This window comes from Mus musculus, chromosome 15 (genome assembly GCF_000001635.26).
Source record: "Mus musculus strain C57BL/6J chromosome 15, GRCm38.p6 C57BL/6J".
In the NCBI taxonomy this organism is placed as follows: domain Eukaryota; kingdom Metazoa; phylum Chordata; class Mammalia; order Rodentia; family Muridae; genus Mus; species Mus musculus.
Window position 1 is genome coordinate 90,944,951 of NC_000081.6, and position 18,057 is coordinate 90,963,007.

The 18,057-nt window shown below is 41.1% G+C and overlaps 1 protein-coding gene across 39 annotated transcripts in view; it reads right to left on the reverse strand.

Annotated features, from left to right (window-relative positions):
- Kif21a (kinesin family member 21A) overlaps positions 1-18,057 on the reverse strand; it is a 117,108-nt gene that overhangs the window by 11,676 nt on the left and 87,375 nt on the right. For 6 of the 39 annotated variants that reach the window (XM_017316478.2, XM_006520495.4, XM_017316445.2 and 3 more), the window contains 7 exons: positions 14,738-14,798; positions 14,127-14,181; positions 11,345-11,559; positions 7,761-7,868; positions 6,296-6,424; positions 4,056-4,094; positions 3,374-3,388 (listed from right to left, as the gene is read on the reverse strand). In XM_017316478.2, the coding sequence (XP_017171967.1) occupies positions 3,374-3,388; positions 4,056-4,094; positions 6,296-6,424; positions 7,761-7,868; positions 11,345-11,559; positions 14,127-14,181; positions 14,738-14,798 (622 nt within the window). Of the gene's footprint in view, positions 1-3,373; positions 3,389-4,055; positions 4,095-6,295; positions 6,425-7,760; positions 7,869-9,373; positions 11,560-14,126; positions 14,182-14,737; positions 14,799-18,057 lie in introns of all 39 variants that reach the window. The other 33 variants (NM_016705.4, XM_017316476.2, XM_017316474.2 and 30 more) reach the window with 14 other exon arrangements.

Below are 18,057 nucleotides of genomic sequence, written 5' to 3' on the forward strand. Positions count from 1 at the left end.
GATGCCCCTGTATGGGGACGCTCCCTGTCGGGTGAGTAGATAATGAACAAGGGTGTCTGTTGTGTAAATTTTACGTTGACTCCAATCAAGTCTGACTACCACGTCTGTCAGAGAATGCCCTTCAGAAAGAGCCAGGTAAAGATGGAACCGCTGTGCTCAAGAAGCTGCACCAGGGGCAAAGACTCCATCGGGAAGATCTTTGGCATTTAATCAATCCTTCACTGGCTCTAATAACAGAAATGGCTTGCTAACTAAATTGATACATTTAATAGGAAGATATTGTACTGTGTTGCCTGCGGGTGGGGGAGGGGGGGAATTACCCAAACAAGAAGTCAGTTGGTATAGCATTAATACAATCATTGGGTGAACTCTGGAAATCAGTCTGGCAGTTCCTCAGAAAATTGGACATAGTACTACCGGAGGATCCAGCAATACCTCTCCTGGGCATATATCCAGAAGATGCCCCAACTGGTAAGAAGGACACATGCTCCACTATGTTCATAGCAGCCTTATTTATAATAGCCAGAAGCTGGAAAGAACCCAGATGCCCCTCAACAAAGGAATGGATACAGAAAATGTGGTACATCTACACAATGGAGTACTACTCAGCTATTAAAAAGAGTGAATTTATGAAATTCCTAGCCAAATGGATGGACCTGGAGGGCATCATCCTGAGTGAGGTAACACATTCACAAAGGAACTCACACAATATGTACTCACTGATAAGTGGATATTAGCCCAAAACCTAGGATACCCAAGATATAAGATACAATTTGCTAAACACATGAAACTCAAAAAAAATGAAGACTGAAGTGTGGACACTATGCCCCTCCTTAGAAGTGGGAACAAAACACCCATGGAAGGAGTTACAGAGACAAAGTTTGGAGCTGAGACGAAAGGATGGACCATGTAGAGACTGCCATATCCAGGGATCCACCCCAGAATCAGCTTCCAAACGCTGACACCATTGCATACACTAGCAAGATTTTGCTGAAAGGACCCAGATGTAGCTGTCTCTTGTGAGACTATGCCGGGGCCTAGCAAACACAGAAGTGGATGCTCACAGTCAGCTATTGGATGGATCACAGGGCCCCGAATGGAGGAGCTAGAGAAAGTACCCAAGGAGCTAAAGAGATCTGCAACCCTGTAGGTGCAACAACACTATGAACTAACCAGTACCCCGGAGCTCTTGACTCTAGCTACATATGTATCAAAAGATGGCCTAGTCGGTCATCACTGGAAAGAGAGGCCCATTGGACACGCAAACTGTATATGCCCCAGTACAGGGGAATGCCAGGGCCAAAAAAAAAAAAATGGGAATGAGTGGGTAGGGAAGTGGGGGGGAGGGTATGGGGGACTTTTGGGATAGCATTGGAAATGTAATTGAGGAAAATATGTAATAAAAATTAAAAAAAAGAAAAAAATTTTAAAAAAAGAAAAAAAATAAATTATTGAAAAAAAACAAAAACAAAAACAATCATTGGGTGAGATTTAAACCTAGCACTCCAGTCAAAGATAGGAGCGAATTATCCAAGTTTAGAAGAGGACTAACTCCTAGAGACGGGGGTACCTTGTACCTGGTGAGTACAAGGTAAGACTCAGCTATTTATGGTTTCTCTATTGAAATTGCCAAGGGTTTGTTTAAGAAGTGAAACACATTAGGATGATGGCCTGCCAGGCCTTCCATGTTCTCCTCAGGCCACATCAGGAACGGGCTTTAGCTCTAGACGCTGTGTTTTATGAACACTGAATACTAGAATCTTCCCAACTTAAAGAAAAAAATAAAATAAAACTGTCAAGATGATAAAGGTGCACATGCCAGGGTGGGGGGGCAGGGAGGATATAATCACAAAACTGAAGTGCTAAATATTTAGAATGGGGTCGCATAGACACAAAAAGGTCCTAAATTAGGTCTCATAGCTGAAGAAGGTTGAGGGAGAAATGGATAGAAACATACAGGGGGTAAACAGGCTAATTTTTAAAATATTATATTAAGGTCTTGTTATACTGTATGTTGTTCTTTTTCTTTTCTTTCTTTCTTTAAAAAACAAAAAACAAAACTTTGGAGTGAAAGAAATTCCATATCACCAGAAGTGACCCTTGAGATTATCTCTGGATATACAAAGATAAAGGAAAATATATATATACACATATATGGATGTATATATATTCCAATTTATCTGCCTGCATGCAAAATTTCAGATTGAAATCAATAAGAATTTAAACAAATGAAAGCTGAAATGGGAAGCTACTCTCAAAAGTGTGAGCACCACCATCAAGTTGACAGACCTGCCTCGAGCATTTGAGGGGCATTGTCCTTCTGGAAGAGGCTACGGTGACTGCACACATGGGAAAGAAGTACCTAACACAACTGTGCTAGCAGTGAGAGAGCTGTCCGTGACTCAGTGACGCAAACCATCCTCAGAACACAGCTGCACCGTCAAATCACTTAGGTGACCAACACGGCGTCTCCTGATACAGCACAAAGTAACATGCCATGGGACCAGCTCCTGATACAACAGTCAGCATAAAGCAGCCTGTTGAGCACAGCTAAGCTCCTGGGAAGCAGGAGGCTTTGGTTGTTCTTACACAGTCTCTGTTCCTGCACATGCATGTGTGCCATGCCTATGTGCTTCCACATGTATGAGCTCACACCACTGGGGACAGGCACAAGTGTACACACTATGGACAGGCCGAGGGCTGTGGTCAGGTGTCTTCCCAGGCCATTTGAGACAAATCTCTCACTGCTTCAGCTACTCTAGCAAGCCACCTTGCTCCAGGCATCCTCTGTCTCTGCTTCCCCAGTGTCGCCCAGGCCCAGGCCTAGGCCTCTACACCTGCCCAAGCATCCTGTGGATGCTGGAGATCCAAACTCTATTCATTCTACATCCCCCTGAGGCAGCTGTTAATCACTGGTTATTTGATGTTCTAAAGAATTTTCTTTAATCTCAATATTAAAAAATAAAAATATCCCAAGCATTCGCTAGGTAATTAAAGTGTTCTAAAATACTCAGCATTATTAGGGCTGTTAATATTTTCTACCAATCATCGTATACCACTAAGATGAGGGAGAAATGTCGGTAATGAAAGTAGACATGTAAGGTATTTTTATTGTATTCTTAATTAATCTGTTCACATTCAGGGATCTAAAAAATGACCATTAAAAACATTTCTTTAACTTAGACAAAATTGTGTAAATGTATACAATAAAGCTAGTCTGAATGGAGAAGAAGAAGGAGGAGGAGGAGGAGGGGGAGGAGGAGGAGGAGGAGGAGGAGGAGGAGGAGGAAAAAAAGCAAGCTCATTTTGTTCCATGCAAATCAGTGGAGTTCTAGTACTTGGAGATGAATTTTTTCTCCCTCCCCCTGCCTACCTTCTGGTGGATCTGCTGATGCTCAGAGAAATGACCATAAAACAAAGAAAACAAGGGGAAAGAGGAGACAAACGGGTAAGTGTGGGGAGAGGGAACAAGAGAAAGAGAAAGAAATTAAGTCCCTCTCCAAATCCGTAACATGAAAAAAAGATAATGCTATTATTCTTAAAACTTCATTCATCAGGTTTTTTTTAAATTAAATATAAGATTTTTTTCTCTAATTTTTGTCATGACAGTATACTTTTTATAATCTATTATGCTGTTATGAAATAAATCTTTTACTTCAAACTGCTTAAACCAACAAGAAAAGATATCTATGTAAGCAGCAGGGATGCTCAGCGCTAAGGTTCAAGCCTTTCTGATCTCGGGAATGGTGAAACAGGATTATCTTTTCCAGGAAAAACTAAGGGGCACAGGCAGCAACAGACAGGCTTCTAAGTTTTCACAACCAAGTGTTTGCCGCTACTTTACAAGATAAACTCACAAGATACATTAAAGTTAATGTCTTAAAATATTAGTGCTCTTACAAGGCTTACAATGAGTTATACATGCAATAAAAAAAAAACAAAAAAAAAAAACAAAAACAAAAAACCATGAGGTTTCTGAGATTTGCTTAGGATTGCTAGGAAGCGTTTAGGACATCAGTGGGATGCAAGGATGAAGGACAAGAGGACGAGTGTACCTGTGCACCTCGGACAAAGAGGAGTCACTTTCATCAGACCTACAGCGAAAGAGTTAAAGTCATGAGGAGAAAGAACAGATACCCAGACAGGCAAAGACACTGACGACAGACCGAACATCAACAGCGTGAATAAACAGAATTTCGTAAACACTCCCTTTTTGTTTTCCTGTTTGCACCCGAAATCAGCAAGTTTAAAGTACAGTTAAATTAGACAAAAAAAAAAAAAAAAAAAAAAGGTTTGGTTTCCACCAAGTTTAGGGGGCAAAAATTCTGCACCTATTACTGATCCATAAATTCCACCTTCACTTCTACAACTCGGGAGCCAGCAAGGAAACGTATCAGGCATATGAACCACCTCACTGTGAGGCTTAATTTGATGACTATCTTAAAAAAAAAATTCTAGTAACTATGTGTGAGTGTATCTTGGTAACTACTGTTTTAGCTAGATTCTAATGTGGAAGTTTGATAAATTCATTTCTATATTTGCATGTTTAAAAACCCATAGTTTTAACTTATTTCCAAAGGGGAGAGTTCTGACTAAGAGGCCCCTCCGTAATAACTGGTTAGGCAAGACACCGTCAGCCGGCACTCCGCCCCAGTCTGCTGTGCGTTGGCTCTTAGGAACTTTGACAGTGTAGTGTCCTGGGGAGAGTGGGTAAGGTAGTGGTGACCTGAAACCTGAGAAGAACCAAACTGTGAGGTCTGCATGGCACAGATGAAAAATGGCAGCCTTAAAACAGAAAAATGGCAGTCTCAAAACAGGACCCCAAAGAAAGGAATACAAAAGGAAGGGAATTTTCAAAGTATGGGTTCAGTTGAATCAACATTATTACTTATGGGGAAAAGAGCTGTAAAATTAGTGCAATCTATTAAGTATATTTGTAACAAAATAGGAAGTTATGAGGAGATTATCAAGATTGTCAAGACTGACAGAAAAAAACAAACTGAGAAAGGATCTTAGTCTGTACCTCAAACTGTTGTGAAACTCACTGTGTAGCCCAGTCTGGCCTTTGATGTATAGTGGTGCCCCCACCCCCTGCCTCATTTTAAGTGCTGGGTTACACTTGTGAGCCACCATATCCCGCGTGTGACAGAAGATTTTAGAACTACTGTGAATGCAAGGTACCTGGAATTTATCAACTGTTCACATATCAGTGAAGATGGGCTTCTGCGATATGTTACTAACGTCCTACCCTCCGCTGTGGATGGGACAACTTAATGACAATAAGGGCCGTCTTGTTCAATAGCACAATATTTCCCTTTCTAGATCAATCCTCTAGTGAGTCTATTAAAAAAAATAAACTAATAAGGAATTATATAGGTAACTGATTTGTGAATTAAGCAGATTAAAAATGATTTCCAAATAATGAGTATAATTGCATTTATAGAGCCATTTAATACAATCGAGGCATACATATTAGGCAGATCTTTTAAATGGCATCCTATAAATTTCAGAGATGTCACATGCTGGACAGTAACAGCACAGGAAGCCAACAGCTGTGGGTGGCAGGAAGGATGCTAAGTGCACACACTCACGAAGGGATTATTCAGATTCCAAGCAGGCGTGCCAGGGCCGGTGACTCTACATCATGACAGTCATAGCATCCCTGACTTTTTAGAAGAAAGGTCCTGGCTCAGCACAGGGACATGTTTTTACCTCTAAGTTAGTAAAATATGGTATTTTCCACATCCTAGCCTCTCCCCACAACTCCCTTCCAGTCCCACATCCTCTGCCCATCAGGTCAATGTTTTACTCTGATAATGCAATTTCTGGAGTTTATGGAAGATTTCATCTAGAACCACCAAAATGTCAGGAGCTTGTGGTCTTTGTTAAGTTCTCTCATCTACCAACGGTGAAGCATTCACCACATTTCAATATAAGTCAGTCAGAGTTAGACACTTTTGGAAGCTTATAGAAAGCTGAGAAAGTCAAATACGTTTTGAAACATCAAATGTTCAAAGGGTTTTTGTTTTGTTTTGTTTTGTTTTGTTTTTAATTCTAATTTACTTTACAGGAGTATGAGAGATGAGAACTGAAAGCCCAGGCCGTGCACCGCAGGGAGCCATGTTCAGCAGGGAAATGATCTCTTAAGTTTGGCCACATGGCTCCTTTCTACTTAAAAAGTACGAAAATATGGCAGACTCCACCTCCCAGACAGCGAGGGCGGAAGGTTCGCACAGACTGTTCTGGGCAGTGCGGAGTCCGGGGTGAGAGGCCAGGGCTCTCTTCCACGACATACTTATCCTGCTGAACTGACGGGGTTCCCTGAGGCACAGTAAGGCGATTAAACACATTCAGTTCGTTACGGGGCCGGCTTGGTGGGGAGGAAGGAGGTGAGAGACTAGTCTCGGAAGCGCCCGAATCTGAGCTACGAGAAAAAAGAACATCAAACAGGTGGCTTTAGTTGGTTATGTCTTGTTAGGAAAGTTCTAGAAACATGCTTTTAAAAAAGAATAATCTTTTTATTATAGAATTCCTTCTCTTCTTCCTCTCTTCCTTCTTTTGAGATGAGGCTCTCTGAACAAGTTAGAAAACAATTTTAGCAGACTTTTTCACACTGGCCACAAGACGGCAGTGGAGGAAGAGAATCTTCCTGGTGAGATCCAAGCATCCACATCTACAAGGCAAGCCTGACTGAATAACAACAAATCTAGACAGAATTGAACGCAAGTACGGGTGAGCTCAAGAGCAGTTTGCCTAATCAGTTGACTTTTAAATAATATATTTTCTCTAGTTCTACCATTCCTCAACGATTCCTGAGATACTGGATTCGACGAAAAGAAGCAAATTCACTTCTTTAAAATTATAGCAAGCAAGGATGAACAACAGAAGGCTAGGGAGTGTGCCAGTCAAGTCAGCTCCACCGACAGTCGGCGTAGAAATTGTGGAAGTCATTTCTTGGCACAGGAGAAGAGAGAGTGAGGGTGCAAGATTGTCCTCTGAGGAACAGAAAATATACGAACATGTCTGTACGTTAACGAAACAAAAGAAGACAGTAAGTTTACTGGTATCTCGAGGCAGATGGGCACAGATGCTTTCTGCCATGAACCCATCTTCCCCAGTAGCATCTTGGAGAAATGAGGAGGGAGGTTGGTAGCACACATAGGTCGGGATGTTTTACAGGATAATTTACTTTCTGTCAATCATGATGGTGTCAATCATGATGGTGTAGTGCACCCGTGCAATGGGCTCAGCAGTCTATACTCCGCACTGCTAATGAATCCTCAGGAAACGTAAGAAACATGGCGGAGGATGATGCCAACAAGCCCAAACGTGAGAAAGAAAAAAATGTCCCGCACGCCGTGCCTTGTGAGCAATACAGAGTCTGTGGTCTCTTGAGGGAGGGAGAAGGTCAAGTCAGTTTCAGAGGACAGGAGAAATTAATTTTGAATCTTTACGGAAGACGATTTGAAAGGGAAGCTTGGTAAGTTTTAGTTGAGATGCATTAGTAATGCGTTCAGGGATGCAGGAAAATAACTGGAAAAAGATGTTAGTGGCGTGAACAGGGAGAAAGGTGCTCAAGTATATGAATGGTGGGCGTGTGACCATAAAGCCAGAAGACCGCTTAGCCAAGCCAAGAGTTCTCTTGCCTGTCTGTGAAACCAGCCTGCGCGCACAGTCGGCATCTGCAGCTGCCCTTTGGCTGGCATCTGCTGCAGCGGACCCCTAAGCCACTGAGTAGGTAAAAAGCGCTGGGGACTTACTGTTTATGTTCCTTCGCCTTTGGTTTATCTGCCTTCTCATATGCCTTTCTCCTTGTTACAGGGGAAGGCTCTGGCACTTTTTTTTCTGATAGAGATGACTGTCTGGAACTACAACAGGAAAAAATTTTAATTATTTTTTATTTATTTATTTATTTTATTTTTATTTTAACTATTTTTAATGTGTCTACATTTAAAAACCTCAACAGCCAATCTGATCTGAAAGCTCTAAATTTATTTCTTGGGGCGGTGGAGGGGGGTGGAAATAAAACTCAGATAGGAAAATAATACATGACTTTATTTTTTTATTGTTAGGAACTCAATAATTGCACATTTTTAAGTTAGTGATTTTATTAATTAAGTGAACGGCTGTATCTTCTCATTTAAACATCAATAATATTGCCAAATGAACAGAATAGATAGTTTGTAAGTATCCAAATTTTATCAGAAATTGTTTGACCTGAGGGAAAATTATCTTAACAGTTTTACAAGAAGAAAAGTACTTGAAAATGAGAAATAAAACAGTTTAATAAGAAAACAATAAGATAGCAATGTAAGTAGTCACACAAAACCAATAACGACAATCATTTTTACTGAACTAAATTTAGACATCGATTAGTCATTTTATATATTTTAGTTCTAAAATATTCTTGTCATTAGCTTTAGATTGTAAAAGCTAGGTGTAGTGGCTCAAGCTCAGAACCCCAGCACTTAAGAGAGTGGGGGCAACAGGTTCTTTGAGGAAAAATCTGAATCCCGCATCCCCGGGGCAAATCAAATTCAAAATTAGACAACTTCAGTGATTAAGCCAAAGCTCTCACATCACAGGTAAAATGTCAGACTCTACAATCTTGAGAGCAATTTGCCTATTCAGCTTATTTATAAACTATTTATTTTTTTCTGTCCTGTATTTCTCAATCATTCCTGAGTCACTGGGTTCAATAAAAACATGAATTATATTTCTGGATCCTGGGCTACACAGTGATTTTCTCTCCTCTTTTTTTTTTAAGGCAGCCTGGGATATAATGAATGGGATTCTGTGTTAAAAACCTTCTTGAATTAAAAACAAAAATGTGGAGTGGTTGCTGAATAAATAAAACATAAAAGACTATGAGTTTTGTGAATGCAATGATGAATATTACTATTCTCAGCAACTTACACTAATAAGAAAAAAATTATGGGATGGGTTTCCATAATTGATATTTTTAAAAAGAGAGAGAGAGACATCGTTAAATCTCATGTGTCTGAAGAAAGCCCATTTTTTTAGCAATTCTGCATTGTAATGCGTGATAAGGAAATGAAGGTGGTGCCGTATGAGCTGTAGGCGCTCCTGCACCAAACGCACGGACAAACTTAAATTTCTAAGAGCCTGGGTCTGACAGGCACGGAGTCTTAGCACTTAGAAGGTGGAGCCAGTAGCCTTGGCTATATAGCTTGATACCAGCGGAGGCTCCAAGAGACTGCCTCAAACATGCAAAGACGAAACTGTAAGGAATTGTGAGTCCAGCCCTCTAAGTTCATGAAAACGTAGAGGAAAATTGTATGAAGAGACAAAGTCAAAAAGACATTTTTTATAATCTGCCATAAAGGATACATTTATAAAATATATATATTACCTGAATGGAGATTCCAGGTCACAGACTTAGTCCTGAAGTTCTTAACGTGCCTGTCGTAAGGCACACTAAACGCTGAACACATGCAAGTCTCTAGCTGTCCCTTATTGGTGTCACTACCTTGACTAAAACTGTTGCGCCCTCGTCCTATCACAGCACTGAAGCCGTGGTTACGCTGGTTAGCAGCATCCAACATTAATCACACAAGCACATGCAGGAAAATTCTGTCATTAAAATTAATTAACTAAAGATCGTAGATGCAACTGCTGAATGGAAGAGAATGGGAGTGCCTTCACAAAAGGAAGGTTATGGGAAACAGACACACGTAGCAAGTTTATTCTACTTTGTATTATCTGTAGCATTGTATAGTGCATGCTGCTTTAGGCGTGATGTTTCTCATATATGTGCATTCGTATCAGAAATCATTTGCTACATAAGAGTTAGTTTGCAAAAAGCACCACTAAAAATCTTTACAAGTCGGGAGCTAGAGAGATTGCTCAGTGGGTAAGAGCACTGGCTGCTCTTTCAAAGGACCCAAGTTCAATTTCCAACACCCACATGGTGGCTCATGACCATTTGTAACTACAGTTCTAGGTTATCAGACCTGCTCTTCTGACCTCTATAGGCACAACACACTCACATGGAAAACACTCATATACACACGTAATAAATGAAAATCTAAAACAAAGGGAAATAAAGTTCTAATTTTAATGTAACTACCGACACACACTCAAACACACACACAGGTGCACACATGTACACTGGCGCACACGCACTCCTAACAAAAGTGAAGAGAATATGTTCATATACTATGTGCTATGCAGCACTTGTTTTATTTAGAAGAGCTTGCTGTTACAGATATCTTTTCAATAGGGACTTTCTTCTTCAATTCTTACTGACAAGAAAAGTATTTATTCACCCCCATTCATCCCAGACATACAATTAGTTTCAAGGTAAAGAAGAGTCTGAAAAGGTGTTGGTCATGTTAATTTATATCTCTAATCTCAGCACTTGAGATCCAGAGGCTAGCCTGGTCTACACAGCAAATCCCATGCCATCCACGGCTCCATAGTGAGACCCTGTCTCAAAAAAATTAAAACAAAACAAAATATAAAAACTTGAAATGCACATAGGTTATAATTTGTTGGGGTTTTTTTTCCCCTTTAAAGGGGTCAGCAACAATTTACAATCCTACCAGGTTATTAGAACTAGAATGTAAAAAATCTGGGGCAAATCTGAGGCTATAAAGCTTTTGTTGACATTGTATTTTATTTGTATAACTTTAACCTAGCATATTTCTAAATAAATTATGCCTATAACCATGACTCAGAGTTATCCTAAAACTTGGAGATTAAACAAAGCAAGTCAAAAAAGAAAGTGGAATCTTAAATTATTTTGACTGTTCAACACATTAGGGGTGAGGCTGGGGAGGGCGCTGTCTAGGGAAAGTGCTTAGTGCACAAAACTGACAAATGGAACTCAGATGCCTCGAACCTACATAAGAACCAGGCAAGCACAGCGGCTCTCCCATAATCCCAGCCCAAAGCAGGCGAAGAAAGGGAACTCCAGGAAGAAGCTTGCTGGCCTAGAGCGCAAACTCTTGAGTTCAGAGAGGGACCAAGCCTCAATGCGTACATTGAGAACAACTGGGCTCAACACATAACTTCAACTTTAGCCCTCCTCTATGCACAAGAACACACATACACACAGATACATGCACACACACATACACAACACATACACAACACACACACACACAAAAGACATACATAAACAACACACACATGCACAACACATACACATGTGCAAACAAAAATCAGGGCCAACAGTACCTAACAGAAATGACTTTGAAAACCAGAGATTGAGTATCTATTTTTTTTAAAAAAACAGAAATGAGAAATTAGCAACATGCACATTAATAAACACAAGGAAACGCCAAAAGAAAAGGAGTTAGTATAGCTGGGCCAGACTTACATGCTGCCTATCTTAGAAGGTAAGCCAGATGGGGCAAGAAGCTCTTTGTCCCTAGCAGAAGTACCACTTGTCTCTGTGTTCATTCCAATCTCCTGCCCTTCTGCAACAGGTGCCAGAGGGCCAGACAAGGAGGCATCTCCTGCACTAGTGTCTGAGGCTACTTCACTGCTATCTGCATACAGCAACTCCATCTGAGTGGTGGTTCTCCTTCGAGCCTAGTTAAAGAAGGGAGAGAGAAGCAATGAGAAGCCAGCGTAGGCACGAAACTTGATTGAGGAACAGAGGGCTTCCATTATTATTATTATTAAGATAGATAATACATGTATCACCTACTTTGATATAGGAAATAGATACAAACACTCAGCACATTGTTTTCCTTCCAGGTGTGTCGAAAACAACAGAGTGAGGCAGGGGTATAGCCAGATAAGACCGTTCAACCACAACAACGGCCAGCATGTGGACCGCACATCTGTGTCAGTCACAGTGGGCACAGTTCTAAATCTCCATTATGTCAGGTGTAGAGAGATAACATGTTACAAGGGAAGATGTGAAGGTACAGGGACTGTATACATCTGCCTGTGGTAACTCCGAGGACAGTCAAAGGTCACTACCATCACTGTGTTGAACAGCCACAAGTGACCAGCTCCTTCAACAGGTAACTGCTTTTTAAAAGAGAGAGGGTGAGGGGGAGAGGAGGGAGAAGGGGAGGGGGAGAGACAGAGAGAGAAAGATAGAGAGACAGAAACAGAGATACACACACACACAAAGAGACAGAGAAAGAAACAGAGACAGACATACACACAGGGAGAAAGATAGAGGACAGAGACAGACACACACAGAGAGAAAGAGACAGACAGGCAGACAAACATACACACACACACACACACAAAGAGAGACTGAGAGAAACACACACACACAGAGAAAGGCAGAGAGGGACAGACAGACAAACACGCACACACACACAGAAAGACAGACAGACAAGACAAAGAAGTGGGAAAAGCGAGCGGGAAGGAATTGTGCCAAAGAAAAATCCATTGCAGTAACATTCAACTAAGTTCTAACGTTGCCCGTTGTTAAATGCTTTGTTAATGTGAACTTTAAATTTTTATTTTCAGTGTTTTGGGGTTTTTTGTTTTTGTTTTTGTTTTGTTTTGTTTTGTTTTCTCCTTATATGCAGCAAGGCTTTGGGATTTTGGAATGAGAGAGGAGCCTTTGTTGTTTACTGCCATTGTTATCTTTACCCTCTGGGCTGGCTCCTCCCACTGCAAAGGTGCCAGGGCAGAGAGCACCCTTCCCTAGATGAGCCCTAACCACAGTGGTTCAGGTCATTCTGTGGCTATCACTTCACAAGACTCTCTGACATCTCACATACATGTCACTGAGTGTAATCTCACAGAGCCTGGTCGATGATCCCTCTCTCTGCTTACACTTGGATCCAAACCACAATGGAATGTTTTGAGCTTTGGCACATTGTTTGATCATCCACAACAAAATACCAATTCTATAGTGTATGCCAGTGCTCAAAGACTATACAGAAATCTCAAGATGTATTTTTTTTAAATTCTTAAAAATTTACACTAAAAAAACAATCCATAGTTAGTTAAGATTTATCATGGGGGAAGGAGGGATGGAGGATCTGAAAGCCTTGGGCCCATATTCTCATACAAAAAAAAAAAAAAGCAAAACTTCATGGTGAGACAGGGCAGGACATCCATTCAAAAAGAGATCTAACATGCTTCATCAAATGGCCCTGCTATATCAGGCTACAGCGGCAAAGAGCCATCCTCTATAAGCCGCTCAAAGTACTTCCTGCCAATAACCAGTTCACCCAGGCTCTGGACAGGTCAACAGCTACTCAGCTGCTTAAGCTTGCCCACAAGTACAGGCCAGAGACAAAGCAAGAGAAGAAGCAAAGGCTACTGGCCCGTGCTGAGAAGAAAGCTGCTGGCAAAGTGGACATCCCAACTAAGAGACCTCCTGTCCTCTGAGCAGGAGTCAGTACAGTCACCACCTTGGTGGAGAACAAGAAGGCTCAGCTGATGGTGATGGCTCATGACGTAGACCCCCCCCCCCATTGAGCAGGTGGTTTTCCTGCCTGCCCTGTGTGGAGAGATGGGGGTGCCCTACTGCATCATCAAGGGAAAGGCTAGACTGGGGAGCCTGGTCCACAGGAAGACATGCACCACTGTTGCCCTCACACAGGTTAACTTGGAAGACAAAGGTGCTAAGCTGGTGGAAGCTATTAGGACCAATGACAATGACAGATATGACAAAACCTGCCACCAATGGAGAGGTAACATCCTGGGTTCTAAGTCTGTGGCTCGCATTGCCAAGTTAGAAAAGGCAAAGGCTAAACTACTCACCATTACACTGGGTTAAATGTATACTACGTGTTCTGTACATAAATATAATTACAAAATTATCTCCCAAAAGCAAAGAATCAGCTTCCATATTATATTTTATCAAGTATAAACAGTGTAAAAATTTGGTAAAACTTAGGTTTCCACTGAGAATTTTTTTTTTAATTTTTTAATTATTACTTTATACGGAATATAAAATAAATTTCTATTTTTTAAGTATTTTAATTTTATCTAATAATTATATTTAGTAATTTACTTAATAACTTAAATTATTTAATTATCTCATTTAATTTTAAATGAGAGAGTTTGAGTAAAAGCATTCCCATGGCCACTCTACTCAGAGACAAACCCGAAGCCTTTCAGCTTAATAGTGAAACAGAACAACAGAAAAGTATTTGCCCGATATTTGTAATTTTCCTTACCTTGTTCTTTGGTTTCACTTCACCACAAAGCTTCATAAGGTCTGAAGATAACGTGCTGTACATAAATAAAGATCAATTATGAGTAAATTTAAACTTACTATACAGAATTGTATGTCCTTCATACTTATAGCTATGAAAAAAATTATATCTATGGAAAACACAGAAAGGTAACAACTTAAAACCCAGGTGGGTTTATTAACAATTAAATTCCGTTTTCTTCCTTAAATATTACCATATTTAATTTTAAAATTCATGAGAGTTGCTTAACTTTCACATTGCCTTAATCATAAAGTTCAAAATTATTTCTACCTTAAGACAATTGCTTAATGCAGTAAGAGTCAAGTTTTAACAAGCCTGTAAAACGGGCAGGAGAGATGGCTCAGTGGTTACTGCTCTTGCAGAGGATCTGAGTTCTGTTCCCAGCATCACGGTGAGTGGCTCACAGCTACCTGGAGCTCCAGCTCTGAGGGATCTGGTCCCCTTCTCCGACCCGTGCAGGCTCCCAACACTCATGTGCACACATCTCCACAGACATATACCATACACACAATTAAAACCTTAAGAGAAAACGTTACAGAAGTAAGTCAAGTGTGGCAGCCCGAGTCTCTTACCTTCCCTCCGACCCCGGGCTGTGTAAAGGGCCATCTTCCTCGCTGCTGTCCTCCTCGTTTTCTAGAACAAAGTGAACAGAACAAGTGTTGCACGAGTTGGATGGGGACCTCGTCCCTAGGCTAAGCACATGCGCATCAGCTCAGCATCTTAACCCAGCACTTTGGTTTGGGCTTCTGAGTCAATGCAAACAGACTGAAGAGAAACACTTCTCAGAAGCGCCTTCCCTTGCATTGCTGGGATGAGGAGACATATATTTTCAATATAGAAAAATCGTGAGTTTGAATGGTGAAACGTGGAAAAACGGTATCAGAGGGTGGGAATTAGACTATATATTTATGTGAGTGCATACCATTAAAACTTTTTATGTATGTCCTATTCAAACCCACAAATCCACTGATTTAAAAAAAAAAAAAGCTCACAACGAATGCTTCCTGGGCCCCTTCGGTGCACGCGGCCATCAGTAACTCTCTGCATATAAACATTCTGAGAACTGTATTAATTTTGCAAGCTTAGTAAAATATTTCACCCACTTGAAAGTGTCAAATAGAAAGAGCATATATGAAGCTATTCAGACGTCACACACCAGCATGCATCTCGTTCACAGATACACAGAAGACACAGACAATAATAGGTGTACATGCAACAGTTCTGGAAACTACTACGACCGAGCGAGCAGCTGCCACTGGACAACTGGAGCAGGCTAGAAAAATAACAAACAACAACCCCCCCCCAAAAAAATAAAAAAAAAACAAGGAAACCAAACATAAAACTAAGAAATCAGTAGATAAATAGAAAATCAATAGCTAAAGCAGCTACCAAAAAATTAAACTCCCTGTCAGCAAGTGCCTTACGTACGTAATGCAGTCTTTTAACTCACATTTTATTCCACAAGTCTAATATTATGATATAACTTAAATATATGTGTTCATGATTCAGCCACTTATATTACTAAGAACTCCTGACTACAGACAGGAGTCAGATCATTTCTTCCTCTCTAATGTTCCCTTCCTTCAACCACTGAGTACACAAAGGGTTAATGATATTTGGAAATATCACCTAAGAACCATGCTCAGGGTTCAGACAGGGGAAGGAAATGGTGGCCTTGAAGGCCATGTGCACCTCAAAGCCTTCATTCAGAAGAGGCTCACAGACTTAGTCCTCTGACTACTGACTGGCTAAGATTAGTTAATAATATCAAAATAAGGTTCTAAAGACATGACTAGTTGTGGTGGTTTGAATAAGAAATGTTTCTTATGGGCTCAGGGATTTGAACCCTTGGTTCCCAGTAGGTGGAGATGTACAGTGAGATAGTGCAACCTAGCAGGGGGAAGAACAGTCACTGGGGGTGGTGAGTTTTGAGAGTTTACAGCCTTGCCCCGCCCCATCTCCAGTTAGCGCTCTCTGCGTGGTGTTTGAAGTTGAATGCGATTTACTGCCACTTTTCTTACAGACACTGGCGAAAACAGAACTTGAAATACTGAGAAGTTCAAATTTAGTTTAAGAAACAAAACAAAACAAAATTCTTAGCTCCTGACTATCTCCAGAGAGACAATTTATACTTTATAAAAATAAACAAATTGGCCAGAGCCAAGAGGACTCCACCCCAGGTGGTCATCAACTTAAGATATAGTCTCAAAGTCCAAACTGACATGAAGCATTTTTTTCCGGGTAGCACACAGTTCTTAACTCTGAGCCATCATGATCTCACCTAGCTCATTCAGATCAAAGCAGACATAGAACTCCCGGGTGTCCTGCTAGGGTACCAGGGTGGAGTTTTACAACATAATACCACTGGAAGTTAACCTAACATTTTTGTCCTTTTCTATCTTTTTTTAATGTTATTTTTTTTAATACGAGGCATATCTTTCTATTCATCATTGCATACACTAGCAAGATTTTGCTGAAAGGACCCTGATATAGCTGTCTCTTGTGAGACTATGCCGGGGCCTATCAAACACAGAAGTGGATGCTCACAGTCAGCTATTGGATGGATCACAGGGCCCCCCAATGGAGGAGCTATAGAAAGTAACCAAGGAGCTAAAGGGATCTGCAACCCTATAGGTGGAACAACAATATGAACTAACCAGTACCCCCCCAGAGCTCGTGTCTCTAGCAACATATGTATCAGAAGATGGCCTAGTGGGCCATCAGTGGAAAGAGAGGCCCATTGGTCGTGCAAACTTTATCTGCCTCAGTACAGGGGAATGCCAGGACCAAGAAGTGGGAGTGGGTGGGTGGAGAAGCGGGTGGGGGACTTTTGGGATAGCATTGGAAATGTAGATGAAATAAATACCAAAAAAAAAAATTGTATGTAAGATAGAACTACCATGCAACCCTGTGACTGCTCCCTTCAGAAACACCTTCGTTGCAAACCTATGCACATTCTGGTTAATATCCAAAACCTTAACTCTCAAACGATCCCTGCCAACAGCAAAGTAATAAAGGATGTCCACTAAGTTTAGACGCAAACACATGACTGGTCCTGACTATATGTTTCCTGTACGGGGGCCTAGAATCTGGCACCTGTTAGGCACATACACACATGACCCTCAACCCAATGATAACCTTGGACAATAGCGACTGTATAACAGATTTCCCTGGCTTAAACTGCTGTGCCATTGTTCCCTGGGCCTGCGCTCTACAATCTCTCATGCCTAGAAGCAAACAAAGGAAGCATGAACTTGGACTCCTAAAGGCTCGTCTGGGTCTGTCCCCTTATACTGCATCTGTATATCCTTATTCTTCTTCTCAATAAATCAGAACCATAAATACAGCACTATGCAGAGTCCCATGAAGGTCTTAGTAAATACATACCCATATCTAATAGAGATATGGGTATCATAGAATTTTGGGTCCTCAGGGGACCCAACAAAGGTAGGGCTAATATGAAAAAACAAAACAAAACAAAACAAAACAATAAAAGTTCCTCAAAGATTGTAAGATCTTAAGTGTGGTAAAGGGTCAATGGCCGAGCCTCTAACCTTCAATTTCATCACTATAAGTCATGTACTTATTTCTGCAGAGCACTGACCTGCTGATAGATAACACAGCTCATTCCCCTGACTCCTCTGCTCATGTGACCTCTCTCCTCCTCTTGTTTTATCTAACAGCTCAAACTCCATACCGGCCAGCAGTCTCCATCCTGGCATTCCTTTGGGTAGTTGGACTCGGTACTCTCCTAGTCTCTGTCTCTGCTTCGGCCTCTGCCTTCACTGCCCTGATATAGACTTGTCATGGTCTGTTACCCTCAGAAGAGCTTATGGCTCATGAGAAAAAGATTAGTGATGCAATCACCTCTCGGTCCGGTACTCAGCCTTCG